Consider the following 27,943-nt stretch of genomic DNA (forward strand, 5'->3'; position numbering starts at 1 on the left):
ATGAGCAGCAAAGGCTGGAGTGGACACAAGGTACAAGGATCTGAGGAAACATCACCTATCCATGTTGTCCAGGGATGTTGCCTGCCCCACTGAGTTACTCCAGCACTTTGTGGTTTTTTCAAGGAACCAGAGGCATGGTTCCTTGTTCACACTTCCCAGCTGGTATCAGGCAACTGCTGCATCCCATCACCAACTAGAGAGTGGTCCTGAGCTACCATCTACCTCATTGGAGACCCTCCAACTATCTTTAATTGGACTTTTCTGGACTTTATTTTGCACTAAATGTTATTCTCTTTATCCTGTATCTGTACGATAATAAACTAAACTAAAGATGGAGAAAGCAGGTAGACACAAAGTGCTGGAGTAACTCAACGGGACAGGCAGTATCTCTGGAGAGAAGGAATGGGTGACGTTTCGGGTCGAGACCCTTCTTCAGACTCCCCACTGCCCTTCAAGGGGTTCTAAAAGGATTCAGTAGTTAATACTTTCCGTCCGGATCTGCTGTTAGGCAACTGGGAGGGTGAAAGGTTCTGTGAAGTTATTTGTACGTTGCTACATGAATATGTGACGTAAGGAACTGCAGATGCTGTTTACACCGAAGATAGACACAAAGTGCCGGAGTAACTCAGCGGGTCAGGCAGTATCTCTGGATAGAAGGAATGGGTGATGTTTAAGGCCAAGACCCTTCTTCAGAGATGAATATCACTGGGCAGGGCCCTTTAATTCTAATGCTGCTGTTAACATCCTCTCTGCGTATTCTCACACTGCAGTTTGCTGGGAACAAGCCTGTAATTATCGAGAATCAATGCTTCGTGACAAGGTCCGGCTGTTTGGTCCCACCCCAGCTTTTATATGAACAAGCCGCAATGCAACTGATTTATTACAATACACTCTCCCCTCAGCAATTCCCAAAGCAATTCCAAAATAGGTCAGTCAACTAATTTCTAAAATTGTTTAGTTTATTATTGTCACATGTACCAAGGTACAGTGAAAAGCTTTTGTTACATGCCATCTTGTCAGAGAAAAGACGATACATGATTAGAATCAAGCCGTCCACATTGTACAGATACAGATAAAGGGAATAACGTTTAGTGTAAGATAAAGTCCAGTAAAGTCCGATTACAGATAGTCCAAGGGTCACCAATAAGGTAGATAGCAGCTCAGAACCACTCTGGTTCAGTTGCCTGATAAAAGCTAGCAAGAAACTGTTCCTGAATCTAGAGGTGTGTGTTTTCACACTCCTGTACCTCTTGCCTGATGGGAGAGGGGAGATATATGTTCAGTCATGAGAAAGATCTTCTCTGCCTGATCAGCAACTGATGCAAAAAGAAAGACCCAATGACAAAACCGTGGAGTAATTCTGCATGACCTCCTCTTGCATCTCATGACCCAACAGTTGTCTCTTTAACTTAAACATTCACAGCACCATCAGACAATGTGCAAATTGGCAAATATTTTAATGGCTCCTGGATTAATCTGAGGGATCTGAAAATTTAAACCTTCCTCTTTACTTTAGCATTGCACTGAAGATTTAAAATATAATATGGAAATTAAAACACAGATTGTGGTTCACATTGAGGCAGCATGTCAGTTTACAGCAGATTTCTCAACCGTGCCTGCAAGGTGTTTTCCCTCAAAACGAAGCCACTTTCTGACCGTCTCGACCCGAAACATCACCCATTCCTTCTCTCCAGAGATACTGCCTGTCCCGCTGAGTTACTCCAGCATTTTGTGTCTATCTTCACTTTGTCTAATCTGAGTCTGACTCAAAAAGTCACATAGTCCTTTCCTCCAGAGATGCTGCCTGACCCACTAAGTTACTCCAGCATTGTGTGTCTGTCATTTGTCTAATCCATGTTTGTCTAATCCATGGTGCAAGGACACAATACTGAGTCAGATTGCAGTTTGAGTTTTGACTTCATAAATTCATAAGTTTGTAAGTCAAAGGAGCAGAATTAGGCCAGTCGCCCATCAAGTCTACTCTGCCATTCAATCATGGCTGATCTATCTCTCTCTCAACCCCATTCTGCTGCCTTCTCCCCATAACCCGACACCCATACTAATCAATAATTTGTTAATCTCTGACTTAAAAATATCCATTGACTTGGCCTCCACAGCCATCAGTGGCAAATAATTCCACAGATTCACCACCCTGTTCTGACCTCTGTTACATGTGATGAAAATAAATTAGAAACATTTACAATGATTGTACTATTCACAAAAGCAAATGGCAAAGAAAGCAGAGATGGCATCTGTATTAAAATGGTGATCTTAACAATTTAGAAATAGAACACGTGTCTCTAAAGTAAGAGAGCTGGCAACTCAGTATTAAGGATAAGTGTAGTGACAGAATTATTCTAGGCAACAAAAGCCATGAAGGAACAAGGATGGAATTCTGGGAGGCCTATCATTTCTTACTGCACCGTTACTGAGCACGAAACTAGGCCCTTCAGCCCAACAAGTCCATTCTGACCAAACTACTTCATCTAAGCAAGTATAATTTGCCTGCGTTTGAGTCAAGTCAAGTTTATTTGTCACATACACATAAATGTGCAGTGAAATGAAAGATTACCCACAGTCCAACAATAAGAGCAATAAAAATAAGCAATAACACACACAATCAAACAAAAAGAAACATCCATCACAGTGAGTCTCCTCCAGTCCCCTCCTCACTGTGATGGAAGGCCAGAATGTCTTTTCTCTTCCCCTGCCGTCTTCTCCCGTGGTCAGGCTGTTCATGTTGCCACGTTCCAGGCCGCGCCGGACGGTGAAAGGTCTGCAGCGGGCCGACCCAAGCCCCGCGATCCGGGGCGGGCGAACACGCCGCCGCCGCCGCTGCCGATCCCTCCAAACCTGTCCAATTCATCTACCTATCCTTTTAACTGATATAGTACCTGCCTTAACTACATCCTGTGGCAGCTCGTTCCATACACCCATCACCCTCTGAGTGAAAAAGTTGCCTCTCAGCTTCCTATTAAACATTTCCCCTCTCACCTTAAGCCTACGTCTTCTGTTTCTTGATTCCCCGACCCTTGGACAAAAACTCTCTGGGTAATAGTGTGCAGGGTACAGATAAAGTGCAGATAATGGAAAATAACTTTAAATATCAGCATTTGAAGTGGCCAATCTGTGTTTTGAAGGTCAGAGTACATGAATACAGGAATGTGTTTGAAATGCCTGTGACCTTGGGTGCAGTAGAATGCCCTCCAATATGTGAGCACATGACACCATGCTGTCTCAAGATCAACACCTGGTGGCAAATTGGTTAGAGATTAAATAATTCATTGCTTTATGAGGAGTTACAGTACTTGTACACTTCTTTCACAATCTACAAGACAGAAACGAGTGGCATCGCTGTCTAATGTGGGTGCACACATGTGGTTGAATGAATCAAAGTATAGTTCCCATAAAAAATAAATCTTTGCCAAGTAATAGAAAAGCAATGTGTGACTCTAAGTAAGCCATTTTGATATATTATTTTAGTTTAGTTTAGAGCTACAGCACGGAATGTGTGACTCTAAGTAAGCCATTTTGATATATTATTTTAGTTTAGTTTAGAGCTACAGCACGGAATGACCGGTGGAAAGTGGTTATGTTCCAACAGCAGGCCTGGCTTGCCCGCAGCGGAAAAGGGAGATGGGAGATGCCAAGCCCGGCCCTTGTTTGTCCCCGAGAACAGGAGAGGAGGAGGAGGGAAAGCTTTTCACTGTACCTCGATACACGTGACAAATGAACTAAACTGAAACTGAACGGAACTGAATCGGCGATGGCAGCGGATGGAAGAGGGGCCCATGTGCGGATGCGCAGTCTTGCCTTACCACGCAGTGAAAGCCCTGGATAGAGTGGATGTGGAGAGGATGTTTCCACTAGTGGGAGAGTCTAGGGCATAGCCTCAGAATAAAAGGACATACGCTTAGAAAGATGAGGCGGAATTTCTTTAGTCAGAGGGTGGTGAATCTGTGGAATTCATTGCCACTGAAGGCAATGAAATCCAAGTCAATGGATATTTTTAAGGCAGAGATAGATAGATTCCTGATTAGTACAGGTGTCATGGGTTAAGGGGTGAAGGCAGGAGAATGGGGTTAGGAGGGAGAGATAGACCAGCCATGATTGAATGGCGGAGTAGACTTGATGGGATGAATGGCCTAATTCTGTTCCTATCACATATGAACCTTCCGCACCTTTGAGGTCGGGGCACAAAGGATGTAGAAAAACATTTTCACTCAGAGTGTTGTAAATCTGTGGAATTCACTGCCTCAGCAGGCAGTGGAGGCCAATTCTATGGATGCTTTCAAGAGAGAGTTAGATAGAGCTCTTAAGGATAGCGGAGTCAGAGGGTATGGGGAGAAGGCAGGAACGGGGTACTGATTGAGAATGATCAGCCATGATCACATTGAATGTCGGTGCTGGCTTGAAGGGCCGAATGGCCTACTCCTGCACCTATTGTCTATTGTCTGCCTTCTCCCCATATCCCTTGATTCCGTTAGCCCCATGAGCTCTATCTGACTCTCTTTTAAATTCATCCAGTGAATTGACCTCCACTGCCTTCTGTGGCAGAGAATTCCACAAACTCACAACTCTCTGGGTGAAAAAGTTTTTCCTCGTCTCAGTCCTAAATGGCCTACCCCTTATTCTTAGACTGTGGCCCCTGGTTCTGGACTCCCCCAACATCAGGAACATTTTTCCTGCATCTAGCTTGTCCAGTCCTTTTATAATTTTATATGTTTCTATAAGATCCCCTCTCATCCTTCTAAACTCCAGTGAATACAAGCCCAGTCTTTCCAATCTTTCCTCGTACGACAGTCCCGCAATCCCGGGGATTAACCTGGTGAACCTACGCTGCACAGCCTCAACAGAAAGGATGTCCTTCCTCAAATTAGGAGACCAAAACTGCTCGAGGTGTGGGCTCGCCAGGGCCCTGTACAACTTCAGAAGGACCTCGTCCCTCCTATACTCAACCCCTCTCACTTTGAAGGCCAACGTGCTATTAGCACGTGTCGTAATAAGTTACCGAAGTCAAAAAGAAGACGCAAAGAAAGAGTTGACTGTACCTCACGACACATGATGCTGAGGGGCCAATGAAGGCATCACACGGGGGCGGGACCGCAGCAGACGTGGCACGCTGGTTGGGCAGCCAGGCTGCCTGTCAGTGGCGGGAGGGGGGCGGGAATGAAAATGCCGTGTGTTGTATGGTCAGCCGCGCTGTCACTCAGGGCCACGGAGGGCGGTATCTGCAGGCAGTTGCCATCTGGTTGGACGGCTGTCATGTCACTCAAGGCATGTTGGGCGGGTTCTGCTTGTAGCAGCGATCTGATTGGGCCGGTCTCTCAACGCTATGATGGGCGGGTTCCGGTGGATGCGGAGAGCGCATTGGTCCGCCGGGCTGGAGGGGGGCGGGTTCGAGTGAATGCTGCGAGCTGGTTGGCCGGCGGCCGTGTCCCTCACGGTTGGGGGGGGCGGGCCCACGCGGGTTGTCCGTTCCCGGGGCACTGGCGGCAAGAGCGATGGCGATGGCGATGGCGATGGTGAGCGCGGCGATGCTGGCGGTCTGTGCCCTGGCCGTGTGCTGGGCGGCCGGAGCCGGGGACACCGACACCGACATCGATACGTCCCGCTACTACAACTACGAGGAGATGACGAAGCTGCTGCGGGGCCTGGCGGAGGCCCACGCCGCCCAAGCCCGGCTCTTCAGCATCGGCCGGAGTGTGGAGAACCGCTCGCTGTGGGTGATAGAGATCTCGGCCCCGATCCAGGCCTCATCCCCGGCCTCGCCGCCCCGGCCCAAGCTCAAGTTGGTGGGCAACATGCACGGCGACGAGACGGTGTCGCGCCAGGTGCTGCTCTACCTGGCCCAGTACCTGGTGCTGGGCTACGGCCGCGACCCGCGCGTCAGCCGCCTGCTCGACACTACCCGCGTCTACCTCCTGCCCAGCCTCAACCCCGACGGCTTCGAGCGCGCTGTGGAGAGCGTCTGCGCCGGATCCGCCGACGCCAGGAGGAACGCCAAGGGCAAAGACCTCAACCGCAGCTTCCCCGACCAGTACGGCGCCCTGGCCGTGGAGGAGGCGGACGTGCCCGAGGTGGTGGCCATGGAGAGGTGGATTAAAGGTGAACCTCGTCAACTCACAACCTCTCCCTGTAGCTCAGGCCCTCTAGCCCTGGCGGCAACATCTTTGTAAATCTTGTCAATCAGCACCCTTTCCAGCTTGACAGCGTCTTGCCTATAATATGGACAAATCAAAGGTCTAAAGAAGGGTCTCGACCCGAAACATCACCCATTCCTTCTCTCCGGAGGAGTCCTCACTAGTCATAGAGTGAGTGATATAGCGTGGAAACAGGCCCTTCTGACCAACTTCCCCACACTGGCCAACATGTCCCGATCCATGTACCTGTCTCCAGAAATGCTGCCTGTCCTACTGAGTTACTCCAGCATTTTGTGTCTATCTTTGGTTTAAACCAGCATCTGCAGTTCTTTCCTACACATCTCTGTAAATCTTCCTTGCAGTCTTTCCAGCCTAACTGCTTCCTTCCTATGTGCAGGAAGGAATTGCAGATGCTGGTTTATCCCAAATATAGACACAAAATACTGGTGTAACTCAGGTAGACAGGCAGCATCTCTGGATAGAGTTATTGTTAAGTTATTCCAGCATTTAGTGTTGATCTGTGTAAACCAGCATCTGCTGTTCCTTCCTACACAATAACCTCATACACCTCATTGTCTCATACACCTAATTATCTCATACACGAGATAACCACTTATGAGGTGTTTGCGCAGTAATCAACCAGAACACCCAGTCTGAAGAAGGGTCTCGACCTGAAACGTAAGCCATTCTATTTCTCTAGAGATGTTGCCTGTCCTGCTGAGTTACTCTAGCATTCTGTATCCATCTCTCGCAAACATACATCGGTTTACGGTGAAGGTAGGAGGAAAGATTTAATAAGAACCTGAGGGGCAACCTTTTCACACAGTGGTGGGTGTGTGGAAGGAGCTGCCAGAGGAGGTAGTTGAGGCAGGGATTATCACAACATTTAGGAAACATTTGGACAGGTACATGGATAGGTTTATAGGGATATGGACCAAACGGGCAGGTGGGACTAGTATGTCGGTGTGGGCAAGTTGGGCTTGTTTCCATGCTGTATGGCTATAAATCATCAGAGCAGAATTAGACTATTGAGTCTACTCTGCCATTCATTCATGGCTGATCTGTCTTTCCCTCTCAACCACATTCCCTTGCTTCTCCCCATAACCCTTGATGCCCTGACTAATCAAGAATCTGTCATTCTCTGGTTTAACTTGACGGCCTCCATAGCTGTCTAACATCCTCGTCACTTAGTTTGACTCCTAATTTGAGGGCTGGCACAGAGGCACAGCTGGTGGAACTGTTGCCCATGGCGCCACAAATCTGGGTTAGATCATGATCTTGGGTGCTGTCTGTGGAATTTTCACGTTCTCCCTGTGACTAATGGGATTCCTCCAGGTGCTCTGGTTTCCTCCCACATACCAAAGACTTTGGATTTGTAGGTTAAGTTGTCTCTAAATTACTCTGTGTGGGTAGGGAGTGGAATAACATAGAACTAGTGTGAATGGATGATGGATGGTCAGTATGGAGTCTGGGCCAAAGTGCCTGTTTCTGTGATGTATCTTTCAATCAATCAAAACATAAAGTACTGGAGAACTCAACGGGCCAGGCAGTATCTGGGAAGGAATGGTCAGTCCATGTTTCGGGTCATGACTCCTCTTTAGTGAAAGGAACCGCATGAATGATCCAAGTTCAAATTGAATTTTTCAGAATGGGACAAATGTCCGATTTGTATTTTGTTCCAAAACAAGAATCAAGTAGTGAGAAGTCATATTTGCATACTCTCGTATCCTGAGTAAGTCACTGTAGATTACAATTAAACAAACATAAAGTGCACACCCCCTAGATTGGTGTTTCCCTATATACACCACTATATGTTTGTAGCTGGAGTAACTCAGCAAAAAGCTGGAGTAACTCAGCAGGTCAGACAGCATCTCTGGGGAAAAGGAATAGGTGATGTTTCAGATCGAGACCCTTCTTCAGACTGAGAGTCGGGGGAATAGGAAACGAGATATTTTGATGGTGACGTAGAGAGATATAGAACAAATGAGTGAAAGATATGTTTATCTTTGGCTTTAACCAGCATCTGCAGTTCCTTCCTACTTATCTCTTGAGTATTAGAAACATAGAAAATAGGTGCAGGAGTAGGCCATTCGGCCCTTCGAGCCTGCACCGCCATTCAATATGATCATGGCTGATCACCCAGCTCAGTAGCCTGTACCTGCCTTCTCTCCATACCACCTGATCCTTTTAGCAAAAAGGACCACATCTAACTCCCTCTTAAATATAGCCAATGAACTGGCCTCAACTACCTTCTGTGGCAGAGAATTCCACAGACTCACCACTCTCTGTGTGAAGAAATGTTTTATCATCTCGGTCCTAAAAGACTTCCCCCTTATCCTTAAGCACGGTACGGTAGCGCAGCGGTAGAGTTGCTGCTTTACAGCGAATGCAGCGCCGGAGACTCAGGTTCGATCCTGACTACGGGTGCTGCACTGTAAGGAGTTTGTACGTTCTCCCCGTGACCTGCGTGGGTTTTCTCTGAGATCTTCGGTTTCCTCCCACACTCCAAAGACGTACAGGTATGTAGGTTAATTGGCTGGGTAAATGTAAAAATTGTCCCTAGTGGGTGTAGGATAGTGTTAATGTACGGGGATCACTGGGCGGCACGGACTTGGTGGGCCGAAAGGGCCTGTTTCCGGCTGTATATATATGATATGATATGATAAGCTGTGACCCCTGGTTCTGGACTCCCCCAACATCGGGAACAATCTTCCCGCATCTAGCCTCTCCAACCCCTTAAGAATTTTATATGTTTCTATAAGATCCCTCCTCAGTCTTCTAAATTCCAGCGAGTACAAGCCCAGTCTATCCAGTCTTTCCTCATATGCAAGTCCCGCCATCCCAGGGATTAATCTGGTGAACCTTCTCTGTACTCCCTCTAAGGCAAGAACGTCTTTCCTCAGGTTAGGAGACCAAAACTGCACACAATACTCCAGGTGCGGTCTCACCAAGGCCCTGTACAACTGCAGCAGAACCTCCCTGCTCCTAAACTCAAATCCTCTTGCTATGAATGCCAACATACCATTCGCTTTCTTCACTGCCTGCTGCACCTGCATGCTTGCTTTCAATGATTGTGCAGCAATATCTGGTCGTGTTGGGCCCGATTCAAATGTCAGGCAGTACTAATCAGGCAAAAAAGGGTCAGACGGTACAGCATCAATGCCTTTACACAAAGACTCCTGGCAACACGGCTTGCCCATGTTCTCGCAATGCATCACTGGCATTGATACTGATTAGTAACAAAACACCATGTTTTTTTCTTTGTCTGCTAGGTTTTATGTTGCTTTGAATTGCAAATAGGTCAAACAGTTCCACTTCTATTGCTGTAAGCCTACTGTTTAAAATGCTTTTAATCGGCAAATTACCACTACAGGGGCCAGTAGCACAACCTGATGAATAATGGCTGCTGGAAACGTTCTAGAAACTTCATGTTCTCATCTTGCACATGTTCAATCTTATGACTGTGTGAATTAAAAAGTGTTGAGCAGTAGGAACTGAATTCGGAATCTTGCCCGAGTGTGGTGTTATGTTTGTCCTGAACACTGATATCCATGCCCCAACTATTGTTAACGTAGTATCTCACCAAATTCCCAGACGTAAGCTGACTTCTGTGACCACAGTTAAAGTTGTTTACAGGTGCTCTCCGGCTTATTATGCCTCGACTTGCGATATTTCGTCTTTGCGATGGTGCAAACGGCAGTGACCCGTAGTGAGCCGCAGCTCGCTTCCGGTCGCGTGATCGTGTGTATTAAATGTATTTTGACTTACAATATTTTCCGTTTCTGATGGGTTTCTCGGAAAGGAACCCCATCGTAAGCTGAGGAGCACCTGTACTTGCAATTTTGTTGTAGGAATGAATCTATGGTGCTACCTTTTACTTTGTGTGTGAACGGGATAAGAGTTAGTGCATTTTAGCCCCTTGGACTGCTTTGTGACTTCTGCATTTCCATTTTTAATCATGAGACCCAGCATTTGGAAAAATATTTTAAAATAATTCTTTTGGGGGGGGGGGGGGGGGGCGCAGAGACTGAAGGACCACAAGTTCTCCCTCCGTGTCAGTGAAATGAAGGCGCAGGACACTGCCTTAATGAGGAGTCATGGAGAAAATGCTCCAGTCTGTATCATGGTGCTGAACTGGAGATGGTAGAGAGTTTCAAGTTCCAAGGTGTACATATCACCAACAAGCTGACGTGGTCCAACCATGTTGATGTTGTGACCAAGAAAGTACACGAACACTTCTTATTTCTTCAGAAGGCTTTGGGGAAATTTGGTATGTTCTCAGTGACTCTTACCAATTTTTCCAGATGCACTATTAGAAAGCATCCTATCTGAAGGTGTCACAGGTTGGTTTGACACCTGCTCTGTCCAAGACTGCAAAAAATTGCAGAGTTGTGAATGAACCCCAGTCCATCACACAAACCAGCCTTCCCCCTTTTTTGTAAACCAGCATCTGCAGTTTGTGTCACAACTGGTCATATTTGTCTACTTCCCTCTCCTGTTGGGCAGAAGATTTGAAAGCTTGAAAACGCATACCATCAAATACTTCAACTGACCTCTCATATCCTGGTCTGAAGAAGGGTCTCGACCTGAAACATCACCCATTCCTTCTCTCCCGAGATGCTGCCTGACCTGCTGAGTTACTCCAGCATTTTGTGAATAAATACCTTCGATTTGTACCAGCATCTGCAGTTATTTTCTTATACTCTCATATCCTAGGGCTGAATTCCCTGCACTTTCTCTGTCGCAGTAACACTATATTTTTCTTTTTTACACTGCTCCTTTGGTATGATTTACCTGGTTAGCGTGCAAAACCAAGTATTTCACCATATCTCAGTACACAAAACATTGTGAAAACAATACCGCAGCTGGTATTTCGGTTGTCTCACCGCACCAGAGACCTTGTGCGATCTTGACATCGGATGCCGTCTGAGTGGAGTTTGCACGTTCCCCTTGTGACTGCATGGGTTTCCCCCAGGTGCTCCAGTTTCCTCCCACAAAGATGTTTGGGTATGTAGGATAATAGGCCTCTATTTTTAAAAAAGCCTCTTTTGGGGGAGTGGATGAGGAAGTGGGATAACATAGAATTAGTGTGAACGGGTGATTGATGGTCGGCGTGAATTCTGTGGACGGAAGGGCTTGTTTCCTGGCTGTATCTCTAAACTAAAATACCAATGCCAACTAAAAGTTGTGTTTGCCGTAGAGGTGAAAATCTAAGGTCTGAAAAATAGAATAGATTTTCATTCATGGCGCATTGAGTCTGCAGGATGTAGTGCAGAGGCCAGTAAACCTTGATTAGGATGTTGATCATAAGCCATGTGGTTCTGGATGGTTCGAATATTGTGGAAAAGTGTGGAAGTGTGACCTTTACCGTTGACTAGTTGAGGTGGATTAAAGGCCAACTGCATTAGATGAGGTTGAAGGTGGTAGTTGTCAGTTATATTCTAGAGATATGCCTGGTCTCTGCAACTACTTATCTGAAATATTTTAGTATGCCTCAATCTTTTCAATATGGAAAGCATGGCAGTAAATCGTGTAAATATTCTTAATATGTGTAAAGGGACTAAGTACCTACTAATGTGTACGAACGAACTGCAGATGCTGGTTTAAACCGAAGATTTTGCGGTTGCAGCTCCTAGACTGTGGAACAGCATCCCTCTCCCCATCAAAACTGCCCCCTCCATCGACTCCTTTAAGTCCAGGCTCAAAACCTATTTCTACTCCCTAGCGTTTGAGACCCATTGAGGAGGCGCTGTGAACTGTTTTGTATGTGCTGTTATGTTTGTGTGCTACTGTATGTTTCATTTTTTCCTTAGTACCTAAACAGATGTACAGCACTTTGGTCAACGTGGGTTGTTTTTAAATGTGCTATACAAATAAAATTGACTTGACTTGATAGTCACAAAAAGCTGGAGTAACTCAGCTGGACAGGCAGCATCTCTGGAGAGAAGGAATGGGTGACGTTTTGGGTCGAGACCCTTCTTCAGAGTCTTTTTATGTCTATCTTAAGTACCTACTAATATTTAAAATACAGTATGCAAGTTATAGGATTGACGGAATTGAAACCCTTCAAATTTGAAAATTAGATGGAAGAGTGATATTTATTACTGAAGTGAAGACAGTTTTGAACAAGTTGCATGTCATGTAAAAGTTGCACTTTCTGCTGTTCACTGAAAAGCAAATAGGTGACTCATTGCAGACCAGCCTAGTTATTTTGCAACCGCACGTCTGTTCCAGGCAAGGGAGTGTAGTCACTCATAGCTCCACTAGTGTAACCACGCAACTACGATCAAAATGGTAAGAGATGGTATCATGTTTGCAGAAGAAACCTGAGCTAAGACCAGGGAAGTAGCAGACTGGGAAAGCTGTCAAAGGTGACAAAGAGGTGCATGTAAAGAAAGAGTAGGGAGAAAAAAACTTTGGGTGTGGTGTGGTGTGGTGTGTATATAGGAGTCCATGAAAGACAAATGGGATAAAACTGTAGGAAGGAACGTCAGATACTGGTTTAAACTGAAGATAGACACAAAATGCTGGAGTAACTCAGTAGGACAGGCAGCATCTCTGGAGAGAAGGAATGGGTGACGTTTTGTGTCTGAAGAAGGGTCTCGACCCGAAACCTCACCCTTTCGTTCTCTTCTGAGATGCTGCCTGTCCCGCTGAGTTATTCCAGCATTTTGTGTCTATTTTTGGGATGAAACTAATCAGTGGGAAGGAAAATGTGGTAGTTCATTGGTGTGTTATGAAACTGGGATTCATTATATTTGAGGCTGTGGATTTTTAAACTAAAAGAATTGGTTTAAGTGGAAAGTGGAGTTTATATCATGGATCAGTTGTGATCTTATTGAGTGATAGGTGGGAGGATTGAAATGGGCCTTTTGGTGCTTCTGAAATTGGTCATCCGTTGAATGAAGGGCAGTGAGGGAGCATCATGAATGTTATTTTATGTGGATTTGCAGAAGTATCTGATAAACTCCCTGTAGGTGATTGATTATTGACAAAAATGAGGATGCACAGAATTTGGAGGTGACCTCCTGTGGGTAGACAATTAATTGTAAGGTAAAATACAGTATTGAAGTGAAGGGAATGAAATCTGGTGTTTTTCAGAATAGTGTTTATTATAATATAATAACACTATAATATAGTGTTCAATTATAAAGGTGAGTTAATTCCTGACATAATGCTGTTTCTTGTGGTACATAATGTTGAAATTGGCCAAGTACGTAATTGGGCATGACATGGCATGATGTATTGTGTGCCAAAGTGCTATATTTTAGCTCACAGGTGTAGCCTTAAATAATGAATCGTGGGAATCAATATCTTAAAAATAAAACACATGCTGATGTTTTTTTCTCCTTCCTCGGTGCATTCTTGTCTAAGCATTTTCTTGATCTGGCTTTTAATTAATGACATACATCAAATGTTCTCTGATGGGTGTGGACTGTGTGTTTAATTTATTTTCTGTTTCGACACATGATCATGATGGCTTCTGTTCCTGTTTCTTCAACCTATTTACTGGGCATGGATGTTGCTGACAGGAACAGTGTTTATTACCCATCTGTAATTGTCCTTGCTAAGGCTGTCATTTGTAACCCTTCCTGACGCAGCCTTCAGGTGAAGGTTCATCCATGAAGCTTTTGGGTAGCAAATATTAGCGTATAGATGTAGTAACAATAAAGAAACAGTCTGTATTTGGAATGAGCTGCCAGTGGAATCTAGAGAAGCAGATACAATTACGGATTTGAAAGACATTTGGACAGATGTATGATAAATAGGGTTTAGAGGGACACGAGCCAAATACTGGCAATTGAGACAAGCCCAATGTGCCAATTGGTTGGTATGGACAAAGTGGGCCAAAAGGCCTGTACCATGCTGTGCAGCTCTGTCACTGACTCTAGCTGGTATGTGGTTGGTGGGGGACCGTGTGATTCCAGGAGCAGATATCCCCATTACACATGGTAAAGGTTGGGTACTCGGGAGATGTTGTCCAAGTGCCTAGACAAGTAATTGTGATACATTATGTCGGTAGACACTGCAGCCATGTTGTTCAGGGAATGAATGGGTTAGGGTGATGGATGGGGTGGAAATCCAGTTTTATCCCAGGTGCTGAGGTTTATTCGTTGCTGGAGCTACATTCTTATAGACAAGTGCAGAGTATTCTGTCATACTGCTGATTAGCGTCAAGCATGGTGAAAAGATTTAGGGGTGTCGGGTCTGGTTGCCGCTCTGCTTGATGACCCTCGGGATGTTAATGATAGGGGACCTGTGGATGTTTGGGCCATTGAATGCCAAGATTCGATTTAGACTGTCTGATATCTTGTATCATGAAGTCTCCAAAAGAATTGCTTGGGTTTTTAGTTGATGATTAATCTAGGAGGTATTATCTGACAAATGTTGCAATTAAAATATTTTAACATACTCATGGCAAACGGCCATCTGTAACAAAAGTTTGATCGTAAATTCTGATCTTTGTCAGACATCTAATTTGGTTTCTCACTGGTGTAACGCATCTACTGATGGTTTAAAGTAAGTGTATTTGTTTTGCATTGCCTAATTCTAATATTGTAATTTGTTATTTTCCTGTAGAAAACAAGTTTTTGATTTCGGCGAATCTTCACGGTGGATCGGTGGTTGCCAGTTATCCTTATGATGACTCGAAAAATCACGAGTCAAAGGGTACTACAGTAAGGCCCCGGATGATGAAGTATTTAAGTACTTGGCCAAGACCTACGCTTCCAAGCATCCATAATGAAAACAGGCAAACCACAGTGCAATGACTCACCTGAAGAAACCTTCCCTGATGGGATCATCAATGGGAGCCCAGTGGTAATGATGTACCAGGTGAGTTCAGCGACATACAGTAATAATAATAAAAATAATAATAATATGCCTTTATTGTCATTGTACGAACAGTACAACAAAATTAGAAGTGCTACATCTGAAACAGTGCAACAGTGCAAATCTTTCAAAGACAATCGCACAAACATAGGAACCAACACAACAAATACCAATATCAATAAAAACCATAAAAAACCTAATAAATAATAAATGAGTTTTACACCTAAAATGCTGAAAATATTTTAAAAAGTGCGACGAAAGTGAGAGTCACATCAAGTCAAGTGTTTCCATTCACAGTTCTTATGGCCCAGGGAAAATAACTTTTTAAGTCGGTTTGTTCTGGCCCTTAGGCTCCTGTAGTGCCTCCCAGAGGGCAGGAGAGCAAACAGTTCATATCCTGGGTGTGTGCTGCCTTAATTATATTTCTGGCCCTGTTTAGACAACGCGAGCTGGAGATGTCCTTCAGAGAAGGTAGTGGACAGCCGATAATTTTCTCTGCTGTCTTAATAACCTTCTGGAGGGCCTTCTGGTCTGCAACTGAGCAGCCAGCATACCACACAATGGTGCAGTATGCCAGTACGCTCTCAATGGTGGAGCGTAGAAGGTCACCAGCAGATTCTCCTTCAGTTTGTTTTTCCGGAGCAGTCTTAAGAAGTGTAGTCTCTGCTGTGACTTTTTAATTACCACTGTAGTATTTGCAGTCCAGGAGTGGTCCTGGGGGATGGTGGTCCCAGGAACTTGAAGGTGGAGACCCTCTCCACTTCCTCCCCATTTATAAGAAGTGGGGTAGGAACTGCTCTGTGTCTCCTAAAGTCCAGTACCATTTCTTTTGTCTTACTGGTATTCAGTGCTAGGTTGTTTGCCTCGCACCATTTGGGACAGAGCACAGACCTTGTCTCTGTATGCAGGACTCATCTCCTCCAGTGATCAGACCGACCACAGTTGTGTCGTCTGCAAATTTGCTGATTGAATTGGAGGGGTGAATAGGAGTGCAGTCGTGTGTATACAGAGCGTAGAGGAGGGGACTCAGCACACAGCCCTGCGGGGAGCCAGTGGCTGAGCGTAATGGTGGAGGAGCTGTGAGGGCCAATCTTGACAGATTGTGGGCGTTTGTGAGGAATTTCCCCTTGAACAAAAGAGCTACTTTATTTATCTAATATGATTCAAGGGAACATATGTAGAGCTGAAATACTAACCCAGTGATTATTACTCGACTTGCAGTTGGGGCATAATTTTCTATTCCTGCTATGTTTGTTTTTCTATCACTAACCTATGCATAGGTACAGTGAATAAGCACAGTTGTCACAGTTGCTTCCATGCTCCAGTGACCCATGTTCAATCCTGGCTTCAGGAGGGTGTCTATGAGGAGTTGCCACGATTTTCTCTGTGACTGCGTTGGTTTCCACAAACATCCCAAAAAAATGCGCAGGTTTATCGATTAAAGGGCCACAGTAAACACACAATAAATGCACCAATAATGTAGGTGAGGGGTAGAGCCTGGGAAGGAGTTGATGGGAATATGGGGAGAATAAAATGGGTTAGTAGGATTAGTGTGTTTAAGAAGAAAATGGGTTGGTACAGAGTTGGGATGCTGAAGGGCCTGTTTCGACGCTGTGCATCTGTGATTTGATAACAGACACCATCCATTGGTATTTACACTGATGTAGGCCGGCATTAAGAAAGTGAGTTCACAGCTAGTTCCTTTTCGCTCAACATATGTCTCAGGTGTCTTGCTTCACTGGATAAAAAGAAGACTGAGCCCCTATCCTTAACACAAACTCCCTGAAAGTGGCAGCACACACATTTTGCGGTAAAGAAGGCATGTGGTATGCTTTTCTTCATTGGTTAGGACATTGCGTATAGGAGTCAGGAAATCACAATGCATCTTTATAAGGCATTGGTTAGGGCGTAAATGCGTGCCATTCTGGTTGCCCCACTACAGGAAGGGTGTGCAGGCTTTGGAGAGGATGCACAGTAGGTTTACCAGATGATGTCTGGATTAGGGGGTATCAACTACATGGACTGACTTGGATTGTTTTTTTCTGGGAGGAAAAGGTTGAGCGGGGACCAGATAGAGGTATATAAAATTACAAAAGATATGGGTGGGGTAGGCAGTCTGAACCAACTTCCCAGGATAGAAGCATGAAATACCAGAGGGCATAGCTTTACGGGGAGAAGCGTGAACTTTAAAGGAGATGTACAGGGTAACTTATTTTACACAGAGGAATGCGCTGCTGGGAGAGGGGATGGAGGCAGATACGATAGTGGCGTTAAGAGACTTTGAATAAGCACATGGATGTGCAAGAAATGTATTCTGTACAGGTACATTAGAGTTAATCTCAGCATCATGTTTGGCACAGACATGGTGGCCGATTGGTCTGTTCCTATGCTGTACTGTTTGATGTTCTAAATTGTTAATTAATGAATCATTAGCTATGACTTCACTTGGTTTGTGTGCATCAGGGTTGGATTTGTTCTTTGCTTTGATATCCAGCATGCATAGAGAGATGGGATACAAGTTGGTTGATATTCAATGATGTTGGTACCCCTGGTATTGCCACGCAGTGTGGCTCTTGGAAGGGAGAAAATTTAAAACCAGTATGGTTGGATGTCAGTGTTGGACATTAGATCCCACTGTGTTTGGGTGTAAGATATATTAAGCACCACTTTACACATGGATCGTTCATGGGTAACATGATACCTCTTCTTTTTCTGCATCTCGCTGTCTCCATCTCAGGAGATAGACTTGCCATGGACATCTTCCATAAACCCACTGACTCCCACATTGCCTTAACTCTCCCTTTTCCCACTCTGCCTCCTGTCAGGATGTCAGCTCTTTTCCTGAATTCCTCCATCTCGGCCCCATCTGTTTTCAAGATGAGGCTTTCTGCTCCAGAACCCTGAAATGTCCTCCTCCTGGAAATGTGGCTTCCTCTGTCATATGATGGAGCCCTTGCACTCATTTCATCACATTCCTAGCTCGCATGTTCACAGGCAGCACGGTGGTGCAGTGGGTAGAGTTGCTACCTCACAGCGCCAGAGACCCGGGTTCAATTCTGACCTCGGGTACTGTCTGTGTGGAGTTTGCACCTTCTCCCCATGACCGTGGGGGTTTCCTCTAGGTGCTCCGGTTTCCTTCCACATCCACAAAATGTGTGGATTTGTAGGTCAATTGGTCCATGTAAATTGCTCTTAATGTGTCGGGAGTGAATGAGAAAGTACAATAACATGGAACATGTGTGATCGATGGTCAGCATGGGCTGAAGGGCCTGTTTCCGCGCAGCATCGCTAAACTAAACCGCCTCTCCCTTCCCAGTCAGATCAGTGGCCGTGTTCCCTTGGTCCCCACCTTTCTACCCCACTAGGCTCCTCGTCCAACAGACCTCCCTTTGTCGTTTTCATCAGTTCCATCATGAGCACACAACTGGGTATTCTTGTTTTGACTGTACCAATTTAACCAATCTTTAAAGGTGGGGGAGTCTGCGCCTCCATCATCTTAACTGCTACCACAGTCACGTTGGTTTTCTTGGTGCTTGCCTGCGCCTCCGTCTTCTTAAGCGGTTGCTAAACACTTTAACTCCCATTCCCATTTCCACACTGACCTTTCTGTCCTGGGCCTCCTCCATTGTCGTGGTGATGCCCAGCGCAAATTGGAGAAACATCACCTCATATTTCGCTTGGGCAGCTTACACCCCAGAGATATGAACATTAACTTCTCTAACTTGAAGTAACCCTTGCTTTCCCTCTTTCTCCATCCCCTTCCCAGTTCTCCGACCAGTCTTACTGTCTACATTTTATCTCTGTTTGCTTTGTCGTTACCCTCTAACTAACAATGATCTATTCTACATTTTCCTTGATCTTCATTCCCTTTGTCCCATTTTCACTCTACACTTCCTGATCTATGTACCTCCCATTCTCCTGACATCATTCTGAAGAAGGGTTTTGGCCTGAAACATCACCCATTCCTTCTCTTTCAAACATCTTACATCTGCAGTTTTTTTTGTTCAGTCAGGCAATTGTTTTGCTCTTTGGAGCATTGCTTCATAACCGCGAAAAGTAGAAAATTAAAAGTTTGAAAACTAACAGATGAGATAATTAACTATTTAGAGCCAGCTTCTGCTGAGAAATCATGACTGATTAAAGTGCAGGAAGTCAATGACTAGTTAATGTTTGTGAGTGTGAATAGCATATTATCAATGCTTGCCTCTGATTGCAAATATTAGACATGCTAAAAAGATACAATTTCACAGTAATTTATCAGATGGATATGATTTCAAAGTACATGTATTTACTGAGATCAAAATATCTGCCTGGCCTTGAGCAGATGTCTCCATTTTATTGCCAGTTCGATGTGCTATTTATGTATCGTGTCTGGTCATTCTTCTAATAAAAGAACGAGTAAACAGCTCTTTTAAAAAGTTCCATTTCAATTTTCACAATGCATTGCACGAGAATTATTGTACTTTTGTTTGGTATAGATTTCTTACGAAATGTATTCATTTTTTAACCAGTTCACTGCGAAGTTTTTTTTTCCCTTGTATACTCTGACCCGAGTATAATCGGGGGTAGCACTGAACACATTAAATTACTATGACTTCAAAACTACTGAAGTCAAATTGACAAAGATTTAAAAGAATATTTTTCAAATGCAGCAGCTTAAGAACTAAATGATGCATTGGTTCGTTTTGGCCACACAGTTACTTTCAAGTTTGGGATTCTGATTCCAACCAGATACAGATGGGATAAAGGGATAAGGGACTGCAGATGCTGGTTTACCAAAAAAAAATGGTGGCGTAATTCTGGGTCAGGCAGCATCTCGGAAGCACATGGATAGGTGAAGTTTCAGGGCGGGCCCCTTCTCAACCCTTTTTGAACGTGAAATAAATGTGTAAAATAAACAGTGCAAAGTAAATAAATGCCAGGGAATCAGTGAAGGAGAAAGAGGAATACTGGGTTTTATTAGGATGTAAATAGGAGCTGAGGAGGAAGAGACAAAGGATGTCTCCTCTGTTACCTTGGGTGTACCGTGCCTGAGGAAAGAATATGTTGGATGCACTGGAATGGGCGGCACAGTGACGCAGACGGTAGAGCTGCTACCTCGCAGTGCGAGAGAACAGAGTTCAATCCTGTCCTCGATGCAGCCATGTGGACATTGCACCTTTTCCCTGTGATGACATGGGTTTCATTCAGGTGCATTTCATTCATTCGTAGGTTAATTGGCCTCTGTAAATTGCCCCTGGGTGTGGGGAGTGGATGAGAAAGTGGGAGAACTGGTGTGAATGGGAGATTGATGATTTGCATGGACTCAATGAGCCAAAGGGCCTGTTTCCATGCTGTATCTCTAAACTAATGGCTGCAGTGTGACAGTGACGGTGTTAGAACAACAGTAAAGAGCACTGAAGATAGACACAAAATGCTGGAGTAATTCAGCGGGACATGCAGCATCTCTGGATCGAAGGAAATGGATGATGTTTCGGGTCGGGACCTTCTTCAAACTCAGTCTGCTGCCTGTCCCGCTGAGTTACTCCACCATTTTGTGTCTATCTTTGGTTTAAACCAGCATCTGCAGTTCCATCCTACACAGTAAAGAGCTGGAGTACGTTGTTGTAGCTGTCACTCATTAGGTGCAGAAAGGTTGTATTCTGATCCAGAGAACAAAGCGCCACAATGATGAAAAACCAGGAAGCCAATAAAATGTCTGAACGATGGTCTTAATTAGTCGATGGGGGGAAGCAGTGATGGCAGCTGTTCAAAGAGAATTCTTTCTTTCGGTTAAACAAGATTAATTCCAACAACTCAAAGTGAGAGAAATTACTTCTAACTGTTCTAACTTATGCTTCTAACTGTTAACGACAGAAAATTATACAGCCAACCTTTACACAAGTTTTGTGTGTGTGTGTGTTTATCACCAATGGTCAGGCCGGCGCGTGATGCAATCAATAGTGCGTCATAAACTCTTTGCAGATTTATGAATAGTGACCACTCATCATCAAGTATAAAAAGTGAACAATGAAAGTATGGCTAGAACCTGAAACGTTACTCTTCCTTTTCTCCAGAGATGCTGCCTGACCCGCTGAGTTACTGCAGCTTTTTGTGCCTTTATCTTCAATGAAAAGATGGCATATTTTAATCTGAATGTATCTTGGTGACACCTTTTCAGTCCTTGTACTAGTTGAGCAGCTGAACAAGACTGCAGACAGTCGTCTCATCTAGTTTCGTACAGTTTCCATTGTGAGTGGAGCTTGGAATATTTGGTGGGGTTTGAAGAAGATAGTGTGAGTCTTTCCACCATTTGTGGGTCAAGTCGAAGTGACTTTTCTAAGAGTAGGTTGGGAAATGCATGACAGTTAGTTTTTTGGGCTGATTTTTGTGCTCTATATAAATAAGAAATAGGAAGGGGAAGGGTAGATCCTTGGGGAACTGTGGAGATGCATTGCAGAACTTTGAAGGAATACTATTGCTGATGGTTACTGCAGGTTGGATAGGTTAGAAAGGAACCAGATGAATGTACAATAAAACTAATGATCTGACATCTAATCATTGCATGTCTGACTATCAGGATTTCCAGCTTGCTCGTCCGTCTAGAATATTAGCTGAGGGTCTACACTGTAAGCAGGGTGTGGGGACCAAAGCTACAGATCATAGAAACAAGGAACTGCAGAATCAGGTTTACAAAAAAAGATACAAAATGTTGGAGTGGCTCAACGGTTGAGGCAGCATCTCTGGATAATATGGGAAGGTGACGTTTTGGATTGGGGCCCTTCTTCAGACTGGTCATGGGGGGTAAAGTAGGAAGAGAAGACAAGACGTGGGGCAAGACAAAATTTGGCAGGTGATAGGTTGACACAGTTGAGTGGGGTTTTAATAGGTAGAAGTGGACAAAGGCCTGAGATAAAAAGACTGTGAGACGAGGGTTGAGTTGCAAGGAGCGTGGGGGGTTGGGTGCTTAGCAACTGGGTGATCCAGCAGGTCTTGGTTGACCGGGCGCAAAGGTTTGGTGGAACGGTCGCCAAGTTTCGGTTACAGATCGTAGAGTGGTTGGGTGGCATCAACCCCCTTATCCTAATGCATGGCAGGAGCCAGTCCTGGGGTCCAGCCCAACAGGAGTGAGAAACATGTGGGTCTGTGGCTGGGTGTGGAAAGGGTATATTTCTTGCTCCCTTTAACACACTGGGTCGCCTGGAATATTTACAGTGCTGCCGTATAACCTGCAAAATCTGTTAGTCCTGCACAAAGATCATTGGAGTTTTTCTGGAGTTATACCATTCTAGTTGATTGAGGAGAGGCTTTTTAGCAGCCTGGTGTATTCAATGGTGTCAAAAACCTGAAGTCCTCTGGTTGTTATTGAAGGTTTCCCAATTTTCATAACCTTTACATCATTTTTAATTTTCTAGGATTTCACCTTCACCTTGAAATAACTCATTTAATGACCAACAGTGTCTACACGTATAGAAGGAGGGGAATATTCTGGTCATGTGTGTCCTTCATATGAAATGCAAAAAAAGGACTGCGTCAACAATCAGCCTTTGTGATATTGAATCTATTACGGGGCCCATTTTAAATTTACTTTGTGCCTATAATTTGAATAGTTAGCTTTCAGAAACCCATTGTTAATACTTAAGTTTGCTTTGCATTGTAATGAGTTTTGTTCAGAACCATAAAACAAATATTTTCACGGTTAAATTAGCCCATTGTTGACAAAGATAAAAAGCTTATATTTTTAAGGTGAGTTGAACCAGTTTTATTCATACACAACAGTTGCAGGATATCCTGTAAGTATGGTAAGCGTTTTGCAGAGAGGAGATATTTTTGATGTAATTCTGGGAAACCGGTTCGGGTTGCGGAAATATTTGAAAATCGAAGTAGAACTTGAACTACATCAAAATAAGTAACATTTTCTGTTTCACACTGTTCATTTTTTTCCCCTGCCACTGAACTAATTGCTAACTTTTTCAATGGATAGCTTTTAATAAAATTGGTGATCTCCTAAGTGGGTTGTAATGTTATTTCTGAAGAGACTGGTCTGGCGCTTGACACTTGTTGATGCTTCCTTTCCTTACTGCTAGAATCAAATTGGTATGTTCATTAAAAATGTTTGCATCAGTTAATTCAATGTAATTTTATTTAGACAGTTTTATTCATAGGTCTCAATGCAAAACTTCGACAGTTAAATAATCCCAAGAGATTTTACTATGTTATTGCATTTCTGTATGTAAAACATCTTTCTGATATTCCTGGGAGTGTAACGTTTCCACTCCATTTATTATCATGTGTATAACTATTACACTAGACAGTGATGCAAGTGGTAGAGCTGCTGCCTTACAGAGCCAGAGGCCCTGGTTCGACCCTGACCGTGGGTGCTGTCTGTGTTTTGCCCATTCTTCCTGTGACCAAGTGGGTTTCCTATGGGTGCTCTGGTTTCCTCACACATCCCAAAGACGTGTGGGCGCAGGCAGATTGGGTGCAGGCAGTTAAGAGTTGGTCTTGGCATCATGTTCGGCTCTGATTGTGGGCAGGAAGGCCTGTTCTTGTGCAGTTCAGTTCCATATTCTAAGACCAGTTGTTGGGCATTTTACTTCTGGGGTTATTTCTTCCATAATTTGGAGTACTGTGAGGAAAATTTGGCCCCATATCTGAGGAAGGATGTGCTTGCTCTGGAGACAGTCCAAAGGAGGTTTACAAGAATGATTCCAGGAATGAGTGGGTTAGCATATAATAAGGGTTTGACAGCACTGGACCTCTGTTCGCTGGAGTTTAGAAGGTTCAGGGGGGATCTCATTGAAACTTACAGAATGATGACAGGCATAGATGGAGAGGATAGAGTCAGAGAGTGATACAGTGTTGAAACAGGCCCTTAAGCCCAACTTGCCCACAGCGGTCAACAATGTCCCAGGTACACTAGTCCCACTTGTCTGCGCTTGGTCCATATCCCTCCAAACCTGTCCATGCACCTGTCTAACTGTTTCTTAAATGATGGGATAGTCCCAGCGTCAACTACCTCCGCTGGCAGCTTGTTCCATACCCACCACCCTTTATGTGAAAAAGTTACCCCACGGATTCCTTTTAAATCTTTTCCCCTTCGCCTTGAACCTATGTCCTCTGGCCCTTGATTCCCCTAATCTGGGCAAGAGTGTGCATCTACCCGATCTGTTCCTCTCATGATTTTGTACACCTCTATAAAATCACCCCTCATCCTCCTGCGCTCCATGGAATAGAAACCCAGCCTACTCAACCTCTCCTTATAGCTTACACCCTCTAGTCCTGGCAAAATCCTCGTAAATCTTTTCTGAACCCTTTCAAGCTTGACAATATCTTTCCTAGAACATGGTGCCCAGAACTGAACACAATATTCTAAATGTGGTTTCACCAACGTCTTATACAACTGCAACATGACCTCCCTCCCAACTTCTATACTCAATACTCTGATGTGGAAAGGATGTTTCCACTGGTGGGAGAGTCTAGGACCAGGGGTCACAGCCTCAGAGTTAAAGGGCACACGTTTAGAAAAGTAGAATTTCTTTTGTCGGGGGCAATTAATCTGTGGAACTCGATGCCACAGAGGGCTATGGAGGCCTGATCAGTGGATACTTTTAAGGTAGAGAGACAAATTCTTGATTAGGTGTTAAGGGTTATGGGGAGAAGGCATGAAAATGGGATTAGGAGGCAGAGATCAGCCGTGATCTTGCCGCACTTGTGTATTGGGGTACATCAGGAGCGCACTGTTCTCTGGCATTTTGTAGCGGGCACGTCACCAGTTTTTCTCCCAAGTTGCTTAACATTCTGTGGCTTGCCAATGTATCACCTGTTCCTTAATTACAGGCTGTAGGTCCTGAAACTCCCTGCCCTGCAGCTCTGTGAATCGGCAGCTTGGGTTAGTTACTCCCATATGGGTCACATGATTCACCATCACCTGCCTTGTGCGCCATCAATCTACCATTCGGACTATTTTGATTTGTTAACAAAATTTAGGTTGAGCTTTTCACTGTAAGCAGCAATCTTAGCATTAAATATATGTTTATGTAATTTATATAACCACTAGCTGTCACTGGTGCCTCCAAGCTGAACATATTGTTAATATAACTTGATAGTGCCTGGAGACATGACTTACCCAGTTTAAAATATGATGTTGAAACTGAGAAAGCTGGAACTAATTTTCATCATTCTAAATGGTATGCACTTCTCACGTTCAGCATGGCTGTATGACATCTCCTTTTAATTGACTTGCAGGTGGAATGCAGGACTACAATTACTTGCATGGAGACTGCTTTGAGATCACACTGGAACTCTCCTGTTGTAAATATCCACCTGCCTCTGCCTTGAGTGAAGAGTGGAAAAACAACCTTGAATCCCTTCTAAGTTTGATGGAGCAGGTATTTTAAGAGAATGTTTTAAAAGGAAAGATGTATATTTTTAAATTGCCCTTAAGAGAGACCTTGCAAATGTGATTGAGAAAGGTTGTTTCAAGGTAAAGAATTTGGTTTGGCTCAGGCAAATGGGACAAGTTTAGATGGGGCTTCTTGTTTGGCATGGACAAGGTGGGCCAAAGGGCCTGCTTCTGTGTGGTATGACTCTGAGCTGTGGAGGACATTCAAGGAGGAGAGAGATTACTTTATAGGGAAAAGATTTTTAAAAATCCAAGAAATATGTACATGAATTGATGTACATGAAATATGTACATGAAATTCTCCTACACGTGGATCATTGTGTACAAGCCAAGACTAAAAGAACCATACAGCATGGAAACAGGCCCTTTGGCCCAACTTGCCCATGCTGACCAAGATGCCCCATCTACAATAGTTCAAACTTGCCTGCGTTTGGCCCATATCACTCCAATATTCACTTTCTTCCTTGTCAAAAGTTAGTTAATACAGGAGCCAAGACGATTTTGAGGAAAGATCAGTAAGCATTAGCAATACATTTTTTGTCCCAACCTAAATAAATCTCCAGAACTCGACTAATAATGTCTAGATTTTGTTTGCTGCTCGGCAATTGAAGCAGTTAAGTTGGGTAATCTCATTGCCTGGTTATTTTCATCAAATGTCAATAGCCAGTGGCATTTCTGCTTGTGTTTTGCAGGTTCACATTGGTGTTGCAGGATTTGTCACGGATACCGTTCTTGGCTCAGGAATTTCTAACGCTTCCATTGTAGTTGCTGGCATTGATCACAATATTACAACGGGGAGTTTTGGTGATTTCCACAGATTGCTTGTACCAGGAATCTACAATATAACCACTGTTGCACAAGGGTAAGGAGTGTTAATGGCAGACAAACCTCCCTTGGACTTCTGAATGTAGATGTACACCGATCAGCCAAAACATTATGACCACTGATAGGCCAAGTGAATAACATTGATTATCTTGTTACAATGGCACCTGTCATGGGATATATTAGGCGGCAAGTGAACAGTCAATTCTTGAAGTTGATGTGTTGGATGCAGGAGAAATGGGCAGGAGTAAAGACCTGAGCGACTTTGAAACGGGGGGAAATTGTTATGGCCAGACGACTGGGTCAGAGCATCTCTGAAACGGCAAGGCTTGTGGGGTGCTCCCAGTCAGCAGTGGTGAGAACCTACCGAGGAGGGACAAACTGGCGACAGGGTGTTGGGCACCCAAGGCTCATAGATGCGTGAGATCTATTGTGGCACAAGTCACTGAAAATTTAAATGGTGGTCACGGGAGGAATATGTCACAATACACAGTGCATCGCACCCTGCTGCGTATGGGGCTGCACACAGAGGACCAACAGCATATTAGGCTGGTGGTCATAATGTTTTGGCTCATCAGGTCATCATGTTTTGGTTGATGGGTGTATGCTGGACATGGAGGTGACCAGCTAGGACAACCGCTTTATATTAGAGTTAATCATGCAGATTAAATTCAAAATTGCCCTTGTGGATTGAGGGTTTCTGTGTATCCCTATCACTCTCGTCGTATGTGCATCATATGTGGCATCAAGGGAGCACTTAACCCCTGTTGAAAGCAGCGCTAGTGTCCCAGGGAATTATTTGTGTGACGCTCGTCTAAATCATTTATCATTGCTCTCGTCAGCACATTTTGTCATCTCTCAAACTAAACAATATGAGATAAATAATTTTGAAGATTTCCCACCAAAGAAAATAATTTAATTATCAAGCACTTAGACCATTGTAAAGGTACAGAGCTATCTTTCTATCTCATAGAGCAAAATCCAGCTTGAGCGCTGTATCCCTTTTTAGTTTTATTTAGCATTATTTTTGTGGGTTATGTTGCCACTTAGGCATCTTGGTGTATATTAACATGTTTGAACATAGAAGCCACAAATATTTGGGGTCTTAACCGGGCCAAATTAACCGGGCCAGTTGTTTGATTACTTTTTAAAAATTGATTAATATGATAGATTTTGGTTATTTATTGACAAGATGTATCTAAATTGCTTGTATTTCCACAGTTACATGCCCTCCACTGTCTTGGATGTTGAGGTACTGGAAGGTCCAGCCACACAACTTAATTTCACACTCCAATCTCTAGCAACTGCAGATAATCACACCATTGAGACAGTCACTCCAACCATGGCAAGCTCGACTGAATTCAAGTTGCACAACGTATCTGAAATGGAGGATGTCCAGCAGTCTAATACCATTGAGCCAGAGAACTTCAGACATCATAATTACATAGATATGGAGATCCTACTGAGGAAATACGCAACAGAATATCCAGCCATCACAAGGCGCTACAGCATCGGAAAATCTGTGGAAGAAAGAAATTTGTATGTCATGGAAATATCAGACAATCCCGGTGTCCATGAAATGGGTATAATTGTTACAATAGTGCACTATCTATTTAATGTGTATATATATTTCTACGGTTAATATGAATGCTCCTTAACCCCCTATTCCCATGTCCTAATTGTCTTGAGAGCCAGGATTTTATTGTCCCATTGATGGCTTGAAATGAAAGTTGCTCAGGAAGCGCATTATCCTTTTTCTGTA

At 44.1% G+C, this 27,943-nt stretch overlaps 1 protein-coding gene across 1 annotated transcript in view; it reads left to right on the forward strand.

Moving 5' to 3' along the window:
- Positions 1-5,480: 5,480 nt before the first annotated feature.
- The window catches only part of LOC144606525 (carboxypeptidase D-like), a 55,770-nt gene continuing 33,307 nt past the window's right edge, over positions 5,481-27,943 (forward strand). Inside the window, 8 exon segments of the mRNA XM_078422761.1 lie at positions 5,481-6,108; positions 14,724-14,807; positions 14,810-14,881; positions 14,884-14,958; positions 15,812-15,829; positions 25,203-25,345; positions 26,052-26,221; positions 27,403-27,764. Coding sequence (XP_078278887.1) covers positions 5,505-6,108; positions 14,724-14,807; positions 14,810-14,881; positions 14,884-14,958; positions 15,812-15,829; positions 25,203-25,345; positions 26,052-26,221; positions 27,403-27,764 — 1,528 coding nt within the window. The 5' untranslated portion in view covers positions 5,481-5,504.

Source organism: Rhinoraja longicauda, chromosome 26 (genome assembly GCF_053455715.1).
Source record: "Rhinoraja longicauda isolate Sanriku21f chromosome 26, sRhiLon1.1, whole genome shotgun sequence".
NCBI lineage: Eukaryota > Metazoa > Chordata > Chondrichthyes > Rajiformes > Arhynchobatidae > Rhinoraja > Rhinoraja longicauda.